General features: G+C 48.2%; 1 protein-coding gene across 6 annotated transcripts in view; it reads left to right on the plus strand.

Moving 5' to 3' along the window:
- COG8 (component of oligomeric golgi complex 8) overlaps positions 1-22,193 on the plus strand; it is a 293,499-nt gene that overhangs the window by 50,587 nt on the left and 220,719 nt on the right. Inside the window, exons 1-2 of one of the 6 annotated variants that reach the window (XM_069635527.1) lie at positions 15,636-16,011; positions 21,448-21,530. The exons of 1 other annotated variant lie outside the window; for it this stretch is intronic. In XM_069635527.1, the coding sequence (XP_069491628.1) occupies positions 15,670-16,011; positions 21,448-21,530 (425 nt within the window). In that variant the 5' untranslated portion in view covers positions 15,636-15,669. Of the gene's footprint in view, positions 1-15,615; positions 16,012-21,447; positions 21,531-22,193 lie in introns of those variants that run through there. 4 more of the 6 variants (XM_069635530.1, XM_069635528.1, XM_069635533.1 and 1 more) reach the window with 4 other exon arrangements.

Below are 22,193 nucleotides of genomic sequence, written 5' to 3' on the forward strand. Positions count from 1 at the left end.
CCAGCCCCGCTTCTTGCTGTACCAGTCTGTACTAGCTCTGTACCACGGAGCTCCTGCTCCGGGGCCCCTCACTAGAGTATACCCTCTCACATCAGGGGTCCATGTTTTGGTGCTTTCTGGACAACAGCCCGGTTTCCTAGAGCTCCCACCAGCACTTCGCCTCGCAGCATTAAAGCTTGTAGCTTCTGACTCTACTGCTGCTTTGTGCTTCTTCTGTACGGTGTCCCCAGCTTCCTGCAAGTGTGTTTTAGTGCTCCACCTTTTGTACTGGCTGGGAGGTTTAATAGGAGTCAGGTTTGAGTAGTGGTCCAGCTCTGCCTGAACTTGTTAATGAAACAAGATGGAGATTGCCCATAGGAACTCACAGTACATTGGTCCCTATGGGTAATCTTCATCATTCTTTTCTGCCTCTTCCTTATCTCAGTAGTTTTAGGAAACAGTAGTGGGGAGGAGTTATGGGAGTTGTAGTTATCAGGAGAGATTATAGAAAAACCCTGGGGCCTCTTGTCAGGGTAAAAGGGGTGAGTGTATGAGGGTCGTTTTGGGGGGCGCTGTTGCGCAGCTTACCAAGATGGCCGCTGCCTGAAAACTCCGGCAACGACCATCATATATCCTTTTTCATTATCCTGTCCCCCTAGTCCCCGTCACTCAGGCACATCGGGGAAGTGTCTCTGGACTTCCCGGGCAGGCAGGTATCGGTGCACCGGTGAGATCTCCCCCTTCGGAGGCTGTAGCTGAGGGGAGCAGTGCAGCGGCCTCAGGCGGAGGTGTGTGGGGGAAGGGCCGTCTTCCCAGCTTCGACGGGCCGCGGATAGCGCAGTGACGGCAGCCAACCCGTGTGTTGGAAGACGGCTGGGGCATGCTCGGGAGAGGTGGAAGGGAGCCCGGTGGCATAATGGAGCAGCGGAGCCAGTGAGGAGTACGTGGCAACTGCTGCGGGCGGAGGTCTGGGACGGATCTGCCTGCTCCGGCCTTGCAGGCAGGCAGTTACTGGTTGCTGTTGGCATGGGGGGTGGCAGTGCGGCTGGCGTTGCTCCCCTGGAAGGCGGTGGGTGGTGGAGCACCTCCGCGGGCGCCGTGCTGCCGTGCTGCGAGGCGTCCTCTCCATACACAGTGGAACGCTGCATCCTGGCAATCTGTGTGCAAATTTGATAAGGCAGCAGATGCCGGACACCTACAGGTTCGGAGGGTTGTGACTATCTTCTCTGATAAGGCCACATTCCAAAGGCATTACATTGAGCAAGGATGCACTTGAGCTGAACTTGGAAAACTTTGAACTTTGAACTTTGCCTCTCATCTTTAGCACTTATTCTAGCAGTAAATGTGTTCAGTGCATTTCTGTATGATAAACACCCATAGAAATAAATACCCAACGAGGGCAAGCGCAGAACTGCTACTACGTACTGGAGCGCCGTGGGTACGTGCAGCAATCGGCTTCCAAGGGTGCCCAGCGCCTGCTGGGGGGTAGGTGGGAGGCCCCTATAATTGCTCAGAGCGGCGAGGGACGGCTGAAGGGGGGCAGTGGTGCTGCGGGCTGCTACATAATATGGACAGGCTGCTGGTGGTGGGCGACTGAGTTGGTTGCTGGTGGTGGGACTGGCACTCATATAGCGGTCTCTATTGGAAAAGGATTAACTGTCCTCAGAATTCGGGCGGGCCTGAGTGGGCGCTTAGTCACCTGTTTGATGTCACTGCTGGACAGAGGGGAGAGCAGTGCGGAATAATTTGGAGTGCCAGTGAGAGTACGCCTAGGCACAGCCCCAACAAGGTGATTGTCCGGATATAGCTCAGTCCTGGGTGTGGGGGTTACCAGCTAGGCCCTGCAAAGGAGATATGGGCAATCGGAAGACGCAGGCGAGGATGGATCAGTTTGTTCGCGCAGACCAGGCCCAAGCCCCAGCCGCCACTCCACAGACCCCGACACCTGAACAGGTGGATCAGACCCTGTTGGCACTTAAGGGGAGCACGGACACGCTAGGGGTCAAGATAGACGCCCTCACTTGTAAGGTGGATATCTCCGCGGTGCAGATCGAGAAACTATGCAGGCGTATGGAGGAGGCGGAGCAGAGAATTGGGACCGCTGAGGATAGTGTGGCGGTCCTCCAGCGCGAGGTCTCCAGTCTACAACAAGTGGTGAAGAAGATTGCGGCTAAGAATGAGGATTTGGAGGGGCGCACGAGGAGGAACAACATCAGGGTTAAAGGTGTTCCGGAGTCTACACACATTGATAACATGGAGAAATTTGTGGAACAACTGTTGCTGGATGTACTTGATAAACCTTTGCTGTCCAGTATGTATATGGTGGATCAGGCTCACCATTCATCAGCTGCCAGATGGCCCCTGGCCACACCGGAACGCCCCATCATTGCAAAGATCTTTTGTTACCGCGACAGGGACACTATACTACGAGCAGCCCGGGAGAAGGGGGAGCTGCGTTGGGGGGGGGGGCTCCACCATATGACTGTTCCCAGATTTCAGCCCGGCTGTCCAGGACCAAAGAAAATCCTTCCAAGTGGCCAAGAGTATCCCGACGCGTAAGGAAATTAAGTACTAATGAAGTATCTGGCCAAGTGCAGCATAATGGGTCAGAGGCTGCAGAACAATTTGCGAGTAGCCTACTGGAACCTAAGGGGTCGCTGCGGCACCCGGCTTGATATGATATTGATATCCTGTAACTTGGGAATTTGCATATATGTGGGGAGGTTATTGAGTGACCTAACTTGGAGTGGCGGGGGATGTGGGCAGGATGCGTTACTCATGAGCTGTTGCCATAAGGACTGCTTGCGTTGCCCCCAGTGCCCCAGTTACCGCAGAGGCTGCAGTGTTTTTTGGGTTTGGTTGGACTGGTAGGGGGGAGGGGTCGGGGAGCCAGTAGGTCACTGTTTCTGGCGTGGGTGGGATGGGGGGGGTTGGAGTTTTGTTGGGGGTTACCTGTTCTGTTGGTTGGGGGCGGTGACTCCAACCTTGTATCAGAAGAGTGCTGTGATTTGTTGGCATGTAGTGTCCGATGGAGGTGCTGCTTTTGTAGGGACCAACCGCCTGGAAGGGGCTGATCATGTGGTTAACTGGACTATGGTTGGTCTCTTGAGGAAAGTAATTGGTATAAGAAATGCTGTATCTGGGTTGGTTGTTATTAGCACGGGAAAGTGTGGTTTGCTTCCTATATACTGGGTGCATGGTCTTGGACTCAACAAGTAGTAGCCCCGGGAAAAGTGTAGCGTGATGTCCTGGAACATCCAGGGTCTCACTAACTAGAAGAAGATAAGATTGATAGCCAATTACTGTAGGAATCATGGGGTGAATATATTATGTCTTCAGGAGACTCGTCTCGCTAGAGGTATTGCCCTTCCCAACTTAGCGGGTTGGGGCTCACATAGGTACTCCTCGTCCTATTCTTCTCACTCCAGAGGAGTTGCCACGTATGTGCACAGATCGCTGCAGTATAGATTTCATGATCAAATATTGGATGAGGAGGGCAGGTTTTTAATACTGGCAGGGGAAGTAATGGGGTTGAAGCTCCTCGTTGTGAATGTGTACGGCCCAAAAGTGGACTCTCAAGATTTTTTTCATACATGTGCAAGCCATCTCTATACATTTCCTGGGTATGAAACGGTTTGGGCTGGTGACTTTAATGTGGCACTCACACTGGATATGGACAGAGCCAATGTCGATGTAGCGGAGCCTGCCGCGTGCGGCTAGAGCATGGAATAGTATTGCAGTGACCCATGATTTACACGATGTATGGCGCAAATTGCATCCCACTGATAAGGAGTTCACATTTTATTCGGGAGTACATGGGAGCCCGGCTAGGATAGATTACGTGATGGCCTCTGGGCCCATGCTGGGCGCGGCCTCCGAGGCACGTATTCTCCCTCAAACCTTGTCGGACCACTCTCCTGTTGTGGTCGAGTTTAGCCTCGTGCCACACTCACCTAATTCTTTGGTTGGCGATTCCGGGCGGCTGCACTTCAGGATGGGGCATTTCGGCCGAGATAGAAAATGATGTAAATATCTTTTTTCAGTCCAATGTAGGGTCAATCCCAGACCCTGGCATAGTCTGGGAAACGTTTAAAGACTATTTATGGGGGTGCTGCATTTCCAGGGAAGGCGGAGTGTTGAAAGCCATTAGAAGGCCCATGAGGAAACTAGAGGGCGAGATCAGGGAGGGGGAAATGAAGCAGAGTGCCCTGGATACTCCTGAACTTTGCAAGGAATTGAAGAGGCAGGGAGAGGCTGCAGGAGTTAGATACAGGATAGATACCTGGGAGACCCAATACAAGCAGTGAAATATGGGCAAGGTGATAGACCTAGTAAAACGCTGGCCTGGGCTATTCGTAAAGAGCGACCATCTACCGGCATTACTGAAATAGAGGGCAACGATGGGGTTTGTATACGGGATCTAGAGGGGATAAATGAAAGGTTCCGGCAGTATTATGAACAGTTATATATGTCGCGGCCCCCGCCCGGGCATGATGCATTACTGCAGTATTTGGACGAGGTGGCATTGGGCTGGCTTGATCCAGAACAGGGTGGCGCTCTTAACGAGCCTATTACGGAAGAAGAGGTTCGTGAGGCTATAGAGTCGCTCCCCAATGGGAAGGCCCCGGGGGTAGATGGCATTACGGCCGAATTGTATAAGGCCTACATAGACTTGGTCACCCCTCAGCTCCTGGCTATATATGCTAACGCCATGGCCAGCAGTATTCTTCCTGAGTCCACAAGATCTTCTCTGATCACTGTACTGTTGACGCCAGGGAAGGACCCCCAGTGTTTATCATCTTACAGACCACTTTCGCTTATGAACACAGACAATAAAATCCTGGCTAAGGTTCTTGTTAAGCGCTACTTCCCCATTTGCCTGCCTTGGTACTGCCGGATCAGGTGGGATTTATCCCTGGGCGTTCTACACAAAACATCTTCGGCACCTAGTCACTCTGTTGCATAACGTCAACCCAGACATACCGATGGTAGTGGCCCCCATGGGCAACGAAAAGGCATTTGATTCGGTAGGATGGCCTTTTCTGTTTGAAGTTCTCCGTCAGTCTGGCCTGGGTCTCACGTATATTAAATGGATTAAGCTCCCATACTCAGCGCCCAGGGCAGCGGTCTACACTAATGGTCTAGTCTCCGCGCAGATTTATCCCTCGCGAGGCACGAGTGCCCTTTTTCCCCGGTTTTATTTGTGCTGGCAATGGAGCCTCTGGCATGCCATGTTAGAGAATTCCATGCACAGAGAGGTATATATAAATACACACACCTGTCCATTATATCTTTGTATGCTGATGATGTTCTTTATGTTAAGCATCCGCGCCAGAACTTGCCCCCATTGATGCAGGAGGTGGCTAGGTTTGGGGAACTGTCTGGATTTAGGATTAATTGGGAGAAGTCGGACGTGCTCCCTTTAACCCCAGTAGTTCAGAGGGCGGATGTGGGTGGGGAATTTCGGTGGTGTCCCGATGGTATCCGTTACCTTGGTATTATGGCGAAGGTAATTATCTTTATATAGCTTATCCGTGACCGTAAGGATACGGTCACGGATAAGCTATATAAAGATAATTACCTTCGCTCGTTAGAGAGCTTGGAACAGAAAGTGGAGGTGTGGATACGGCTTCTTTTGTCTCAGGCCGCCTAGATCGCTTTGGCGAAAATGGTGATACTGCCCAGGCTTCTTTATGTATATAATAATGTACCGATATGGCCCCCAGCAGGTTATTAGGCTCGTATTAAGAAATTAATGACGAAGTTGGTGTGGGCGGGCAAGCAACCTAGGGTCGCGTATGATACTCTCACTAGACCATATGGGGGAGGGGGCTTGGAATACCCTGATGTATATCTTTATTATCTGGCTGCTCAGGTGCAATACATATCTGGTTGGGACTCTCCGGACACAGCGGCTCTGCATGCTAGGTTGGCCAAGGCTCTTACTCATCCCTCCACTCTTTTGGGTATGCTGTGGGGTAACAGGGACGCAGTACCGAGGGAGGAGGTTCAGCCAGTGGAGATAACCTGTAGGGCCTGGGAGAGGGTTAACCTGTTATTGCAATCCGTTCCGCATTGTGTGCCTGAGCTGCCAGTGTATAATGTAATAGAGATTCCGCTTACATTTGAGAGATCCTTTAAGGAACGGTTCCAGGCGCTCGGAATACAAACCGTGGGGGATTTAGTACAGGATGGGCGGTTTATACTATGGGACAAACTTGGGGCCAGAGGTGGTACGGATGCATTGAGCTTACTTCAGTACTATAGGCTGCAGAGTATCCTTAAGGTTAAATGGCCGGGTTTCCCACAGGCACCACTCCGCCTTCGGTGCAAGTATGTTTACCTGAAATGTGGCTTTTGGCATTGATTGAGGGGGGTAGCCGTACAAAAAAAAAAAATCCTGGGTATGGCATCTGTGATGGCTAGATATCTAGTGGCTAGAGCATGGGGGAAGGCAACCCCCCCTACTTTCACTAAATGGCTGAACTGTATGGATTTATGTGAATGACGGGAAACCATGTTCGCTTCAACGTTTCCAAGTGCTAGTCGGCCGTTAGATTATTGGGCTCCATATAGACAATATCAAATGGATATGGCACAGGCAGTTCACTCCCCTGATACCACGCCGGACAGTTAAAAGGGAGGAGGAACATGTACGCTGCTGTGGTGGACTACCCTGTGTATGTGATTGACAACTTGGGACAGTACAAAGGTGGCTCAAGGCGGTATTAAAATGGACACTGAATGGGTTATATTCTAGGATGGCGAAGTTGTGAGTCTGCAGTTGGGGAGTTGTGGGTTGGGGGCAGGGGAGTGACTGTTTATTCATTTGAGTGTTTGGTTTGTTGAAATAATAAAGAAAGTTTGGAAAAAATAAAAATAAAATGAGGGTGGTTTTAATTTCCTAGGATGTATTTTCTTACTTGCTACAGAAATATACTGGGGTATGAGGGAATTCAGTTGACAGTAACCCATAGCAGCTGAAAGGGTGTTGGGTAGGGGTACACTGAACAAGGAGCAAAACTGTTTGTTTCCCATGGATGTTTCTTTGTCACTCCCTAAGGTTCTGGGCAGTGAAACACCCTCAGGTTTTTCACACCACCGAACCACTGAAAGGGTGATGTCAAGAAAAGCCTGAGAAAGGCCATGGGAAGGGAAACATTCCCCCACCTATGTTGAACTGCCAAGAAAAGCCTGAGAAAGGCCAGGGCAAGGGAAACAGTCCCCCACCTTTGTTGAACTGCCAAGAGAAGCCTGGGGAAGGGAGACATTCCCCCCCCTTTGTTAAACTGCCACGAGAAGCCTGAAAAAGTCCATGGGAAAAGAGACATTCCCCCTACTTTGTGGAACTGTGAAAACCAGCCTGATAAAGGCACGTGGAAGGGAGACATTCCCCCTACTTTGTGGAAATGTATACATCAGGCTGAGAAAGGCCAGGGGAAGGGAAACATTCCCCTACTTTGTGAACTATGCCCATCCATAAGAAGCAAGTCATTCTTCTGGATCCAGAAGGACAAGTTCCGTTTAGTTTATTTACAAGTGTAAGGGATAGAAGTAGAGTTTTGACACAGGATGGTTGACTCATTAGTTACAGACATTCTGACAGTTCCTAAGTATTTTGTTGAGGCCGGAAAACCCCTCTTACAGTTAGGGATAGGCTGGATTTATCCTTTTGTTGATTAATGAAAGTCTTTGCACCAAAAGCATGCCAGCTGAGTGTCAATCTCCTTCTTGCAAACCCTTACAATACATATTGATGTGACTATTTTTCTGACTCTGGGTAGTGTGACAAATCGCTGGATTTGGTCATTTCTTCCCAGGCGGGAGACTTTCCTTGTGAGGCTAGGAAGGTATGCCTGCTACGCAAGAATCCCCCTATGGTGCCGGTAAGCAGAACCTCACAGGGAGAGACATGGACTCCCATTCCATAGAGGAACTCCCTAAACCCCCCTTTCTCTAACATCACAATACCACCAAGTCCAGCCAGTGTGGTTTCCTGTAATGCAGGATTTAAGTTTCCTCTTGAAAACCAGCCCATCACAAATACTATGAAGAGGAGTAGTGGAAGAGTAAAAAAGATTACTCCTAGTACTATGATGAAGAAGAGTGAACTGAGAATGAAGGACATTCCTCAGACAGAGAGGAGGGACTACGACCCTCCTCTGGAGAGGATCCAGCAACCTGTAATGTAAACAGAGAAAGGACTCCTCTTAGAGACAAAGAGGAAAGAAGTCTGGGAGCTTCAAACCAGTCGAGTCGTGGCTGAAACTCAGGGTCGATCAAACCTCCCTCGGAGGAATGAAGAAGGTGCTGCTAACCAGACACCTCAAAAGAGACCGAGACTGACGAGCAGAGGGGAAGGAAACCCCACGAGGAAGAAGCAGGCGAGAGCGGTGGCCTGACCCTGGAGGTGTGGACCAGTGGGTCTGACAAGTGCACTGAGACGGTTGAAGCCTGGAAGCCGCAGATAGAAGACCCTAACGGAATGAGAAAGCATGTCGCTTGGACGTCGTATGATGTCCTGCTCCCAAGAACAGGCCCGGTGATGCCAACCCCTATGAAAAAAGGTAACGGTGATAGTGGGAGACCTGGGAGAGACCACAGCAATAGAGAGTGCTGCCATCCTAATTGTCGCAGTACTTGGGCCGAAGTTAAGAAGAGTAATGAATACCCGGGCACTCAGCCTTCTCATCCCAGTAAGTGGTTTGAGAGTAAGAAAGGACACATAGAAGACAGTGAGTTCGAAGAAGGGGAATAGGACACTCATTGTCTGATAAACAAAGAACTGATAAACAGAATAACATTAAGAATAAGAAGGATACCAAGAGGGAGTTAATGTCCCTGTTGGAACTAGGAAGAGAAGGACATTCAGAGACACTGAAAAGAGACTTTTACCCAGGATTCCTAATGCCTACAAGACTACAGAGGAGATGTCTAACCAGAAAACAAGTATGGGAAAGAGATACTGGGAAAAGTCCCTTACAGGAACTACATTGGTTACTTCAAGAAATAGTCCAGCAATATCTGAGGATGGCATATTAAAACCCAGGGACGGTTTCGAGGAGAAGGGAGTCATTCGCCTGATCTTTTTTTTCTTTTTTCATAGTGGTAGAGACAGAACAGTTTAGAGTTTGATGTAGGATATACTATTTACTTTTGGACTTCACTATAGAGGACGCGTACCTTAATTAGGTTGGTTAGGTAGGGAGCCCCATAGTGTAGGAATAGTAAGGCATTATGTTCTTATTATTTAAATAAAGAAACTTAAAATGACAAAAATTGGTCTGTCTCCTTCTTCTGACTTAGCACAGCAGCCATAATAGATATTACTGTTCCTTCCCCCTGAGGGTTCCCAGAGGGGTTATAAGATACAGAGATTTTACCTTGTGTTGCCTACTGTAGTTGTGAAGGTCGAGCTAAATATTGTCACCCACTGTGCTTTCTTTTATCTTCCCTCAGATACCAATGGAAAAACGGAAATCCAAATTGTAAAGCTCGGCTTGACATGGGTGCTGATAAGTTAGGAATAGACAGTTTCAGGACACTGCTTTGGATTTAGCCTCATACTGGTTAACAAGACCAGTCAGAGTGGTAAAAGAGGTCAGATTCCCCTCCTACGCTGCAGAGTTGGACGGCGAGTTGCATTGTGGGTTTCTGAACATCTTCTACCGAGCATGAGAGACTGACGGCACTGACTTTTATGTGCTGGGGTCCATCATGGTTGGGTGGGCTGAGGTCATGACCCTCACCTGGGAGCGGCTGCCAGTTTATGTTTATTTTTTAAACTGTTAATGTTACACATAAAAGTTTTGTCTATTATATTTTTTCTTTGTTGCTTGATGAGTAAAGAAACTGATGCATAATACTCGCCTCCATGTCTTTAATAGAATCTAAAGCCCCGCTCAAGATAGTGAGGGTGATTAGTAATTGTTTACAAGACTAATACCCACTCAGAAACTACGCTCCACCCCCTGGCACCAGAAGCTGTCTCGCATATAGTAACATGGACAATGGTGGCTGGTAAATTTGCCTTCAAGGTGCCCCGCCTTTTTTTCAAAGATAGGGGAAAGATAGAAGGTTTGATTTAAAACCTTACACCTTTCCCCTAGTGCTGCTTGCCCCTTTTAGCATCATGATCACCATGCGTATTGCACATGCTTGGTCACCCAGATAGGCCGGCCATCAAGTTTGGTGTGGTCTGTGCATCATGTGAGGAGTTTGGGGTGGGCCTCAGAAGGGCTCGCAGGCCAGGGCTCACAGGCAGCCACCCACCTACAATTTGGGTTACGCGACTCCATTTGTTAGGATAAAAACCAGTAATATGCTGTTTCTTTTTTTTTATCGTGATTGGTTTTATTTCCAAACTGTACACAAAATTAAACAATAAATACACCATTAGCAAAAACCCTGCATAGATTACATATTATCGAACACAGCCTAAAGTATCACTAACATTGAACATGGTTAAAATAAAAATGACTAAAGCTGAGAGGTAGAAGGATGTCGGTAAACTGTCATACGTTCATAACACTGCAAACAGTTAACCACACATAATATCTAATACTCTTGGAAAGAGGGATAAGAAACCGAGGCCGGTGACATTCTTGGTCCTACGAGTAACAAAGGATGGAATGTAACACCTTCAGCAGAGTATACTTTATTTTCCACATACAATGCCTTCACATTTGACACTCTTTTGATGGAAATTAAACACAACAACAGCTAATTTCGCTGATAGCTGCTGGTGTGACAACACCTCTTTATTTGACCAAGACTGAAACAAGCGGCAAACTAAATTGACATCCCAAAAGGTGGAACACTTATCTTTAGATGGGGCTCAGATTGTAATGGACCGCAAAGCCTTCTTGTTTTAGGAAATGCTTTCCTGCCGGTTTCCCTTTAACTAGCGCCTGTCAAGCTGAAATTGTAGACCAGAAATTATTAACCGTCCTATCCAGCTTCCCCTCCTTAAACAACATCACCAAAAAATTGACGACTTCTACCAGAGGATCGACAACCCTGTCCACGCACCAGCCCACCCAGTGCGCCCACGCAGAAGAGTAAGAAACCTGAGTGGATCTAGACCATGAGTCCCTGAGAACTTGGAAAGCGTCTCCCGAAAGCCCTGAGAATGCCCAGGAATCGCAGAAATCTTCCAAGCAATGAGAGGCAGCTGCCCCTGCAGAACTAGCTTGTGATGGCCTCCCGCAGGGTCTGTGAGAAGAAGGGGGAACGACTGAAGCAGGCGAGGCACATTCACCGCTAGCTCCAACAGGGCTGTAAACCACACCTGGGTCGGCCAGAACGGGGTGAGCAGCACCAGAGACACCTGCTGCCTGTGCACCTGAAAAAGAACCTGAGGAATGAGAGAAAACTGGGAAATACATAACCCCTGAGGTACCTCCAGTCCTGGAGAAAAGCGTCTACTGCGAGAGCCTCCGGATTGGGGCGCCAACTGAAAGACCAAGACACCTGGCAATTGAGGCGAGAGGCAAAGTGATCGGTGAGGAATGAACCCCACACCTCTGCCAGGAGATGAAACATTTCTGCGTTTAGCTTTCAATTGATTGCATCCCAGAGAAACCTGGAATTCCAATCCGCTACTGTGTTGACTGGACCCGGAAGATATTCTGGCTGTTGCATTATTCCCTTGTTGAGACAAAAATCCTGAGCTAACTCCACCAGACCTTTGGACCGCATTCCCCCCAGCTTGTAGATGTAACGTACTGCTGAGATGTCCATTCTCAGGAGAATACAACAATTCACCCTGTCCTTGACTAAATTCTTCACAGCAAACGATCCTGCCAGGAACTCAAGACAATTTATATGAAGAGACCTGTCCTGAACAGACCGCTATCTGTTTATGCAGACCTCCTGCTGTCTTGCCACCCTGCCTGACAGACTGGAGTATTATTCCAACAACAAATCAGGAGTAAGACCAAAAATAGCTCACCCATTCCAGGCTTGCATGTGCTTGAGCCACCACTGGAGCTCGCCTGGAAAGCCTCACAATCTGTGAGTATGGCAACCCCTTTCCTAAATGACTGATCTTCAATCTTTCAGCGCAGTAATGTAATGGACCTGGAAAAAGGGCATGGATAGAGGCTGATAACATTCCATTGACCCTTGCTAGAACCCGGAAGGATAAAGGCCCCTGCTTTAACATAGACTTGATCTGACTGCGAATACCCTGAATTCTTTTGAGGGGAAGAAGAAGTTGGCACAACTGAGAATCAATAACAAAGCCCAGAAATCGGATGCATTGTGAAGGCACAAGCACAGACTTGTCTAGGTTGATGACAAACCCCAGATCCTGCAGTAGAGAAACAGCCAACTGGAAATGATCCTGTAGCAACTCACACTGTTGCACCAGCAGGAGCATGTCGTCCATGTAAATTATGATCCTTACTCCCCTCGTCCACAAGAAAGCCATCACTTGGCATAAAAGCTTTGTAAAGTACCACAGAGCCGAGGCTAGCCCGAATGGGAGGGAGGCGAATTGCCAGCAGAAATCCTGCCATTGAAACTGCAGATAATCCTGATGGGGAGGATAATTTGGAACAACCAGATAGGCGTCCTTGAGATCTATTTTGCACATCCAATCTCCAGGAAGAAGAGAATCCCTGAGAACATGAATCCCTCCATTTTCAAATGGTGATACACTACCAAGACATTGAGGGCTTTTAGGTTTATCACTGTGCCGAATCCCCCGTCCGGCTTTGGCACCAGGAAAATTGAGCGAAGGAAGGGAAAGTAAAGATAAGAGGAGGGAACTACAGCCCCCTTGTAAATGAGGCCCTGAACCTCCTTGTCCACCAGGTCCTGTTTCTCCTGACTGACATCTAGCAAACAAGGAAGAACATACTGACTGTGAGGGAAGTAAAATTCTATCCGTAACCCAGACACAGTCTGCAGAACCCATACGTCTGAAGTCGGAGCAGGCCAGTTGGGAACAATATGAGCTATCTGTCCCCCAAGCTCTCCCTGGGAAGAAACGCTCAAACACAAACTGTTCACCTGCTGCAGATCTGCCATGACCTGCCCCTCTGGCGACATGACCCCTCCACTGGTTTCCTCGCTGGAGGAAGAAGACATCTATGAGCCCCTGGCCGCAAACGACTTTGCTCACATGCCTTTGGCAGCAAACTGTACGGAGCCCTGAAAGGGATGGCTAGAGGAGCAGGCTGTACCTCTTCCCACCCTGGGAAAAACTCCAGGCAACAGGACTTTTTTGATATTGATGTGAGCCTTATCCAAGGCTGTAAAAGTGTGGAAAAAGTAACAAACCTGCACCCAAACAATAACCTGTGAGCTCTGGGCCCCGATTCGGATTGTGCCATATCCGCTAACTTAGGGTCCAGATGTATCAGCAAAGCCTTCCTACACTCAGTGGTCAAGGTGGTACTTGCATTGCCTAGGAGGCATACACATTTCTGAACCCAGCCCCTGAGGACTTCCACATCCACATCCACGGGGGTCTCTAATGCTACACTCTCCTCCAGCATGTCATAAATCTGTGTGAGGGGCACCAAGACATCCAACAACTTATCCTGAAAAGCATGCAGGGCCTTGTCTATGCCCTCACGAGGATCTTTCCCAAAACGACCATAGACTGGTCTACCTTTGGAGTATCAGCCACCTTATCTGGGAGACAGGGTCATGGACACTCCACCTTTAGCTTATTGCAGGCCTCCTTCTCCATAGGCTTTCTAATATAATGCCTCATGAAAGCCCCCACAGACTCAAACGCCACTCCACTGAGTGAGGCCGCTGAATTCTACTAGGGTCAAAAAAGGGCTCCCCTGTTATATCCGTGAGCAGCCCCTACTCTTTTTAACCTCCCTCTGTTTCAGTCTCTTCCTCTTGGGACTGGGCTCATCTGAGGACGAGGAGGAACACGAGATAACCCTTTCCTTAGCCATATGCCTTTTCCGGCATGAGGAATTAGAGTTATCCTTAGGCTCATCCGTCCCAACCACCTTTTCCACACCCCTGAGGAATAGCTTTAATCCCGGAGGAGCCTTCTGGCGCGGCAGAATTACCTGTATGGTAATCTTTGATACCTGCAATAAGGCGGTCAAACGCTGAGGCTTACGAGGTATTAAGGTCCCAAAGGGCTCCATCAATGGACTACTGGACCACCCTACAAATCTCCCTACTAGTCTCCTGTGGCCCAACACCCACCTGTAGCTGTCTACTATGGACACCTTCAGAAGAACTACCATCTTCCACTAGGACACTGTTAGCTACCAAGCCCCCACCTCCAGGAATTGACATACACTATACAACCCAGGGAACAATAAGGAGGAAAAATGACAGTTGTAATATCAACCCTCGAGCAGAGGCTTCTCTCGCCTCAGTAGGCCACAGCCAAGCTTCTGAGGCAAGAGGAAAGGTCAAGCAGGCCTGCGACAGAACACGTCATGGTGTTAATATTCCCCCAGAGCACTCTGGCTCTTTCAGGGCACATGCCGCTCCACTCGTGCCAAGCAGGCACTGTGCTCCATCAGGCGTGAGAGGTAAAATACCATTTGGGCCTTTGCCCAGACACACATGCCGTCTCCAAGCGTGATGAGACCATTGGCGCAAGAGTAAGAATGACGTTGCGCCGCTCACAAGCGAATGCCTTTCAGACAATGAAAACACTCCTGTGTTTTTTCACACTTGCCCAAGAGAACAATCACTTGTTACAAAGTTACACTGAACAATTCCACCCTGAAACTAAGTATACATGACAAATATCTCATTACAACATGCTCGGGCAGTAGAAAAGAAACACTTATCTGCTGGAAGATCAGCGAAGAAGAGTACATGGGCTGCCTTCTTCTTGCTGATTTTATCCATCAGCTGTGATTTTTGGATACCGAGGCTTGAGCCTCATTACTCCATCTTCTCGGGTTGAGTACGTAGTTGTGGGTTAGGATTCTTCAAGGTCTGTGTGGACTTGTCACAGTAGGGCTGGCTTCACAGGGTCTTCGCCGTGATGGGCCGCTACTGCAGAAAGGGTTTGTACTGGTGGCAGCAAGTCTTCTGATCAGAGGGTTCGGGTTCCGATCTAGTCCTTGGCAGAAGTTCTTACTCAGCTTTGCTAGATGTTCGTCCAACATCCCGATGTAGAGTTCTCTGTGAAGGTCAGCTATCCTTGTGAAGAGTGGAGCTTCAGACGATATCCACAGGGTCTCTGAGTACAAGGTACTATGTGCACAGGACTTTATAAGGGGGCTCAGACCCTCAATGGTGGAGAAAAGCATGGTTGCCATTTTGGACTGGGATCCTCACTGTTAGAGGGTTAACTTTTGTGTGGTCATGTTTGTAAAATGCTCAAATGTTTAAAACATGTTGTTTTTTGTTGCTGCTGTTTGAGAAGTAAAGAAGTTAATGCATAATATGAAACCTGCGGTCTCGCTACAGAACCATTGACAGCATCCAGATAGATTCATTTCTTGCTCTTTTGTGTTTAGCTTTTAAATAGGAATTGCCAGAAGCTGCGCTTCTGCCTGCTTCCATTCTGGTGGTATGGCTCACCAAGATGGCCTGGCCTCTTGCTCTGTTCATTATGATTGGATACGAATGGCCGTTCTAGTGTTTCTGTCTACTTTGTTGACATATACAGTATGATGTTTCCGTTCGCTCGATGCTATTGGCTGAATCTCTACTTCCTAGTTCTGTTACATTTTTGACACTTCCAAAATGGCGTTGGTGGACGTGGAGGATGAGAGCATCTTGGCATCGATTTTTCGTGAAAGCTTCCCGGACAGTTGGCGGGATCAGCCGGACTTCGCAGCCTACCTTTTGGAGCTAAGCGGGTGCGGGGTGGAGCGGCTGGGCCGGGAGCCTGAGCGATTGCGAGAAGAGCGGGCTCAAATTCTGCAGCAGACCCGGGAACTAGCCTTTCGCAACTACAAGACCTTCATCCGCACTGCAGAATGTACGGAGGACATTTACCGCCGCTTCGGGCTGGTGGAGGCTGGCGTGTCCAGCTTGCTGGGAAAGCTTCCTGGATTCCAGGAGGGATGCAGGTTGGACGATAATGTGAGGGGCGTGTTTGGGAGTTTGTGGTGGATAGCTTATATTTACCTTTCAAACTTTTAGAGACTAATGTGATTTAAGTCAATGGATAAGCGTTTGTTTTTTGGGGGCGTGTGAAATATGCCACTAGAGGAGGATACCAGTTAAGGCTCAGACAGCATTGAACAAGGGAGGGTGAGCATCATCATCTAAGGCGGCAACAGGGCTTTAAGTGTGGTACAAACTCGAGGAGGGGGGCCCTCGTTTGGGGGCGTGGCGTGTGTGATGGGCGTGGCCTAACAAAGTACACAAACCATAGTAAGTCACGCAAATAAATATATAAAGCATGTAACCATTTATATATTTGTATTCTTACCTTACTATGGTTTGTATAGTATGCAAGCCATCTTTTATAAACAGAAATATATAACATATTTCTATGTTTATAAAAGATGACTTGTAAGGTATGCACACAGATATATAACATTTATCTATTTGTGTGCGTACCTTATTGTTTATATACTTTTCAAACCATCTATCTATTTGTGTGCGTACCTTATTGTTTGTATACTTTTCAAACCATCTTTTTTTTAACAGTTCTCTGTTTATAAAAGATGGCTTGAAAAGTACACAATTCAAACCATCTTTTATAAAGCTTTGACGACGGACAAAGCCCAAGGCGTCTTTGTCCGTGAGCAAAGCTTTATAAAAGATGGATTGAATCGTTTACTTTTCAACCCATCTTTTATAAAGACAGAAACACAGGAATCCCCAGGTTCGCCGAGGGTGAAAGACGCCTCACGACCTGGGGAAACAAAGGCACTCTAACTTCCTTTGGTGAACCGAGGGGTCACCATAGGATTTTACAGTGACTGACAGAAGTGCCAGCCAGTCACAGCGTCGCTGTGGCTGCCTTGCACTTCTGTCAGCTCGCCTGACATTAAAATGGTGGGCGCATCTCCTGTTGCGGCTGCAGCCGCAGCGGGATAATGCGTCCCGCCAATGTTGTGTGGGACCGGGGTCCCCGGCAGGGCCCCAGCTCAGCCCCACTTTTTGGAGACTGCCGGGGCCCGGCCCCGGCCCACTTAAAGCGCAGCAGCGACAGCCATGGGTTTGGGGAGGCTGAAGCTTAGCCCTTCCCAGAGATGTCTGAAGCTGCGAAAATGGCACTTGTGTTTCACTGAAGACTCTGCATTTGAAAACGTGTTTTACGGGGCTGCGGCTGCAGCCAAACCTTCTATCAGCCTCTAACCAAGCACATGGGGGTAATGAATAACCCTCTTCTTGTGGCCATCTGCATCTTCTTTTAGGCGATAATGCATAGATGTCAAATTATCAAGTGGGCACTGTTAGGAAAGATTCCCATTTATGTTTAATCTTCCCTCTAGTTGTGCACCACTCCCCCCCCCCCCCCCCAACTTTTTGCTGTTGTCTGAGAAGCTTAGCCTTGCTTTTGCCAGTGGAGCACAGTCTTCTGCTGCACTCCGCTGGGGTTTCGCTCACTTTGTTATGGGGAAACTGATATTCCTTTAAAGACAGTCAGTACTAGGACATTTTGTTTCCCTTTAGGTCTTTCCATTGTTGCAACTTTTCTGCAACATGTTACCAGTGCACAAAGTACCTTTACAGTGTGCTGGGATCTTCCTTTCGTTTTCAAGGCCCTTGACTCCCTCCAAGGATTTTTTGGCAGAAGTACAGATGTGCCTTGGACAGGGCTGGTGGCAGCTTTTACTGTCGCATATTTGTAACCCTTTCTTGGTATGTAAACCACTTTTACCGCGGTTGGCACTGGAAGGTGGACTGGCTCCAAAATGGCCATGCCATGAGGTTCTTTGTCCTGTCCTTTCGCCATCTTGTCCCTTTCCCTTCCCCAGGTCGAGCCGACCAGGAGCAGTCCTTATTTGGTCATGAGCTTTCACAGGCTTCTGTATGCCTTGTGTGTGTGTCTCCAGGATGTGGGCTGAACTGTCTAGTTCCAATACATATCCTGGGTGCCAGAGAGTCTGGTGTGCTGGGAATGACTGGGACCACCATGGTCTGTGATTGGTCCATGTCTGGTGTGCCTGTATGTGAGCAGATCTCCCATTGGCTCGTCTTTATTTTGGCTTGAAGGAGATTCTGGATAAGAGAAGGCTTATACACCCATACCAGGTCGATCTCTTGAAGTCTCACTGAACCTACGATAGGATCCAAGCATCCTGAAAACCAAGAAGCAGAGTCGAGGAACCGGTGGTAGGTTTGGCACCCTGAGCCCGCTGTTGTCCTGCAGGACCCCTCTTCCTCTGATCAAACTGAAGTCCAACTATTCACGGCACCTCCACCTTAACCAGAAAGCAAGCCTTCTCTGAAGCGTTCCTGGGCCAACCAGCGAACTGACCAGCTTGCACAGGACCTTTGCTCTGGAACCGCCGCCTCAAATTAACCCTTCATATTTGCTGATCATAAGCACTGGGTCAAAGGCACTCTCCTGCCGAGTTTCGTACACCTAGCCACCCTAGGTCTGGAATTAGGAGAGTACGCCTGAACCAGAGTGCATGCAGTTCTGTGTTGCCCAGCCGTGGTGACTAATTTCGAGGGTGCGCTGCTGCTGTGCCCTCTTTGCCCTGGGATGTGCTGCAGTGAAATCCAGCTGATCCCTTTACCAGGAGAGGAGTAATCGTCACTGTCCTGCCACAGAATCGTCCCTGCAACTCAGCCGCTGAAAGCCACAGAGCCGCACAATTGCAGCATTTGAATCCGCAACCAAAGTGGACTCGACTGCCGAACTTTGGTCCGGAGTGCAACTTGGGCCAGTGAGTACTTCCAACCCTTACCGGTGGCTCCTGGCGCATCCATTCATTTTTACACACCAATGTGTCCCCTGAGGACCACTCACCTTTCTCCAGGTAGTCTGTGCTACCGTCCTATTCCCAACTCTTGGAACCTGTTCTGCCCTCTTGGGGAGACCCTCTTTGAACAGTGGGAACTTATTCTTCACCGCCTCACTTGCCTTCCTGAGTTGCTATAGCCCTTGCAAGAGACCCCTTTTTTGCCCAACTGCACGATCGCGTGCATCTGCATCCGAAAGTACATTTGAGCATAAGGCTCCACTCTTCTTAGGAATTGGACTGTGAAGAACTGCCTAGAGTATTTTGCACTGTTTGACACCCCCCCCCCCTTTCCCTTACAGGTTGTGGACCCTTACTGTGTGCCATTCCTTTAGGCCAACTGTAACTGTATATATGTTTTATTGTAGTGTTGTGTGGGTTTAAGTATTGCCATTGATCTTTGCCTGTGTTTTATTTAAAAGGCCTTTAGTAAATGTATATGTATTTTTGATATACACCCGATTGAGAGTAATTTGTAGTGTCCTTGCTGTGTGTGCTCATTTTGGGCTTTCGATCACCCTCACCCCTCCTGAGACCTAGTCTTGACCGCCGCCAATGCTACCTTGATTGGTCTGGCTTGTCCAGAAGGTTACCGTGTTCAAAGAAACTAGGCTGGCCTTCTGAACCTCTGCCCACCAGGTCAGAGTTCAGAAATCCATCTTAACAGACACAAGTGTCACTTGTGGGAGTTGTCCTCGTCCATTAAAAGCCCAACTGAACAATTAGTATATTTGGGAAATGTGCATTTTTTTTTGTTTGTTTTTTAAATTGTATTCATTTTTTCAAACAAAATAACATACAGACTTTGTAAATGACATCCAATGACACATCACTTTGTACATCTGCTCAACCCTCCCCACGCCCCACAGCCTATTCCACTTGAATTGGATATCTGTGTATGTAATAACCTGCTTGAACTTCTCAGCACCACCCTATTCCGCCGTTTGTGATGGTGCGTGTATCTAAGTCTGAGTGTCGCTGTGTGCTGGGGGGCATCGGATCTTGTATCATTTGTTTCCAGACCATTAAATTAGTGTTCTGCTCCTCTTGACCTTGCAGGATCCTTCTTGCCACACACCCGTTTCTGCCAGTGACCATTTCTGGAGGTCCTTGAACCACACTCCTATAGCTGGACCTTTACGTGCTTTCCACCTCATTGCTATCCTGCGTTTCATCTAGATGTACGCTAAGTCTCTCAATTTACTAACGTGTCTTGTCCGCTTTGGTCTTGGGAAAATACCTAGCAGGCACGCCTTGGGGGAGACCGTATCTGCCGATAGGCCGATCCTAGCTAGGGTCTGGGCCACATCCTCCCAAAATAGGCGTATTTCCGCGGCGGGCCCAAAACAATGGATCAGGTCTGCATTGATCAAGCCACATTTTGGACAAGCTTGTTCTGTTGCCTTACTGAATTGTGTGATTTTCTTCTGAGTTAAATATGCTCTGATCACCATATAATTGGATCAATTGTAGCTTTGCATTCCTGGGCACTGTCTTGTGATTTCCCCCCCCCCCCCCCATGGTCCTTCTCCAAACGTCATCTGGTAATTGCTCTTCAAATTTACTTCCCAACATTGTTTAATTTGTATTAGTTTGCTACCTGGATTTGGATTTGTCATCAGAATCTCAAATAGCCTGGATACTGTGTGTCCCCCTTCAGAGATATCATGGAGTGTTTCTATACTCCCTCCGTCCCTGGCCATTTAAATTTCAGTCTATGTAGACGTCAGGCGTGGGTTATATGTTGCCCTACCCGTACTCCTGATTCTGCAGCGACCTTGTTGAAGGTCTTCGACCGTCTTTCCTTCAGTAAATCGCCCAATTTCACCACCCCTCTAGGCTCGCTATATTTCCAGACATTCAGCCTCAGCTGCGCATCTTCGCTCTTTAGTGTCACTAATGGGATCTGGGGAGAATAGGGTGTGGCTTTGCCCAAAAAGCAGCAGGCTCTCTGCCACATCATCATGCCTAGCTTCAGCAACAGAGGGGGCTTGGGATCATGTGGTACCTTGGTCCACACCATCTCCTTTAGAAAGAATGGGGTGCATGCTGGTTGTAGTAACTTGGGTCCGTTCATCAGCCAGCCAATATGTGGCAAACAGTAATTGGCACACCACAAAATACCCCTCAAAATCCTGCACTTTTATCCCACCTTGTTTGTATGGTCTCTGCAATTTCTCCTGCAATATAATCTACACCTCGAATTGTGCCATAGGAAACTCTGGCAAATGGTGTTTAGTGTCTTTAAAAAAGGCCCTGGGTATATTCTATGGGACGTTGGTGAAATAATGAAGCAGCCTTGGAAGCACTACCGTTTTCAACAACACGGCCCTCCCCATTAACGGAAGCGGCAGCTTGGTCCAAAATTTAATTCTCGAGTTCTCTTTTATTCACTGCATGTTCTACTTTAGCATTATGGTAAATGTCAACTCCCAGGTATTGAAATGTCTGTTTCCCATTTAATCGGCAACACTGGTAACGACCCCTGGGGACTTAAGCTTGACTTCTGTGTATTTATTGTAATCCCAGAGAGGTCTGAATAGCTTTCAACCACATCCAATATGTCTTGTAAATTCATCTCCGGTTGTTTTAGGTAAAGAAGCATATCATCTGCATACAAGGAGATCAGGTGTGTGTTAATCCGTATTCTGATGCCAGCCTCATGATATTCTTTCCGTAAGTATACCGCTAACGACTCTAAGGCAATATAAATAACCTAGGGGACCAAGGGCAGCCCTGCCTGGTGCCCTTGCTTAACTCCTGTTCAGATATTGTGTTTCCTGTTTTAACTGTAGCCACCTGATTACTGTATAGTAGCTTCACCCATTTTAATACATGTAGGGCCAATACGAAACCTTTCAGCACTGCTAGCAGCCATGGCCACCTGACTGAGTCAAAAGCTTTGACTGCATATGGCGAGGTTACCGCCAGGAGCTGGGTGCTGTCTTGGGTGTGATTGATGACGTGGTGCAACCGTTTTAGATGTGATGTTCCTGTTTGGGTCATAACCTGACTGATCTAAGTGTATGAGTTTGTGAATGACTGGCTTCAATCTGTTAGCCATCAGAGTGGTCAGTATCTTTCCATCCTGAAAATCGTATACAGAAAAGGGGGGTTGAGGTGGAGATGCGCTAAACACTATGTAAATAAGGGACACTAGTAGTACAGTTTGATGCTTTAATTGTAGCTGGAACAGCCGACACGTGTTTCGACACGCAGGTCGTTTTCACGGCATGAGCAAATCAAATATATCAAAAAAGTCAATGATGGGTAATCCCACAAAGAACAGGACGTTGTAAGTATCACGCTGATGTCACATTCAGAGAATGTGTCCGTGCC

Source organism: Ambystoma mexicanum, chromosome 1q, assembly GCF_040938575.1.
Source record: "Ambystoma mexicanum isolate Mex_15411 chromosome 1q, UKY_AmexF1_1, whole genome shotgun sequence".
NCBI lineage: Eukaryota > Metazoa > Chordata > Amphibia > Caudata > Ambystomatidae > Ambystoma > Ambystoma mexicanum.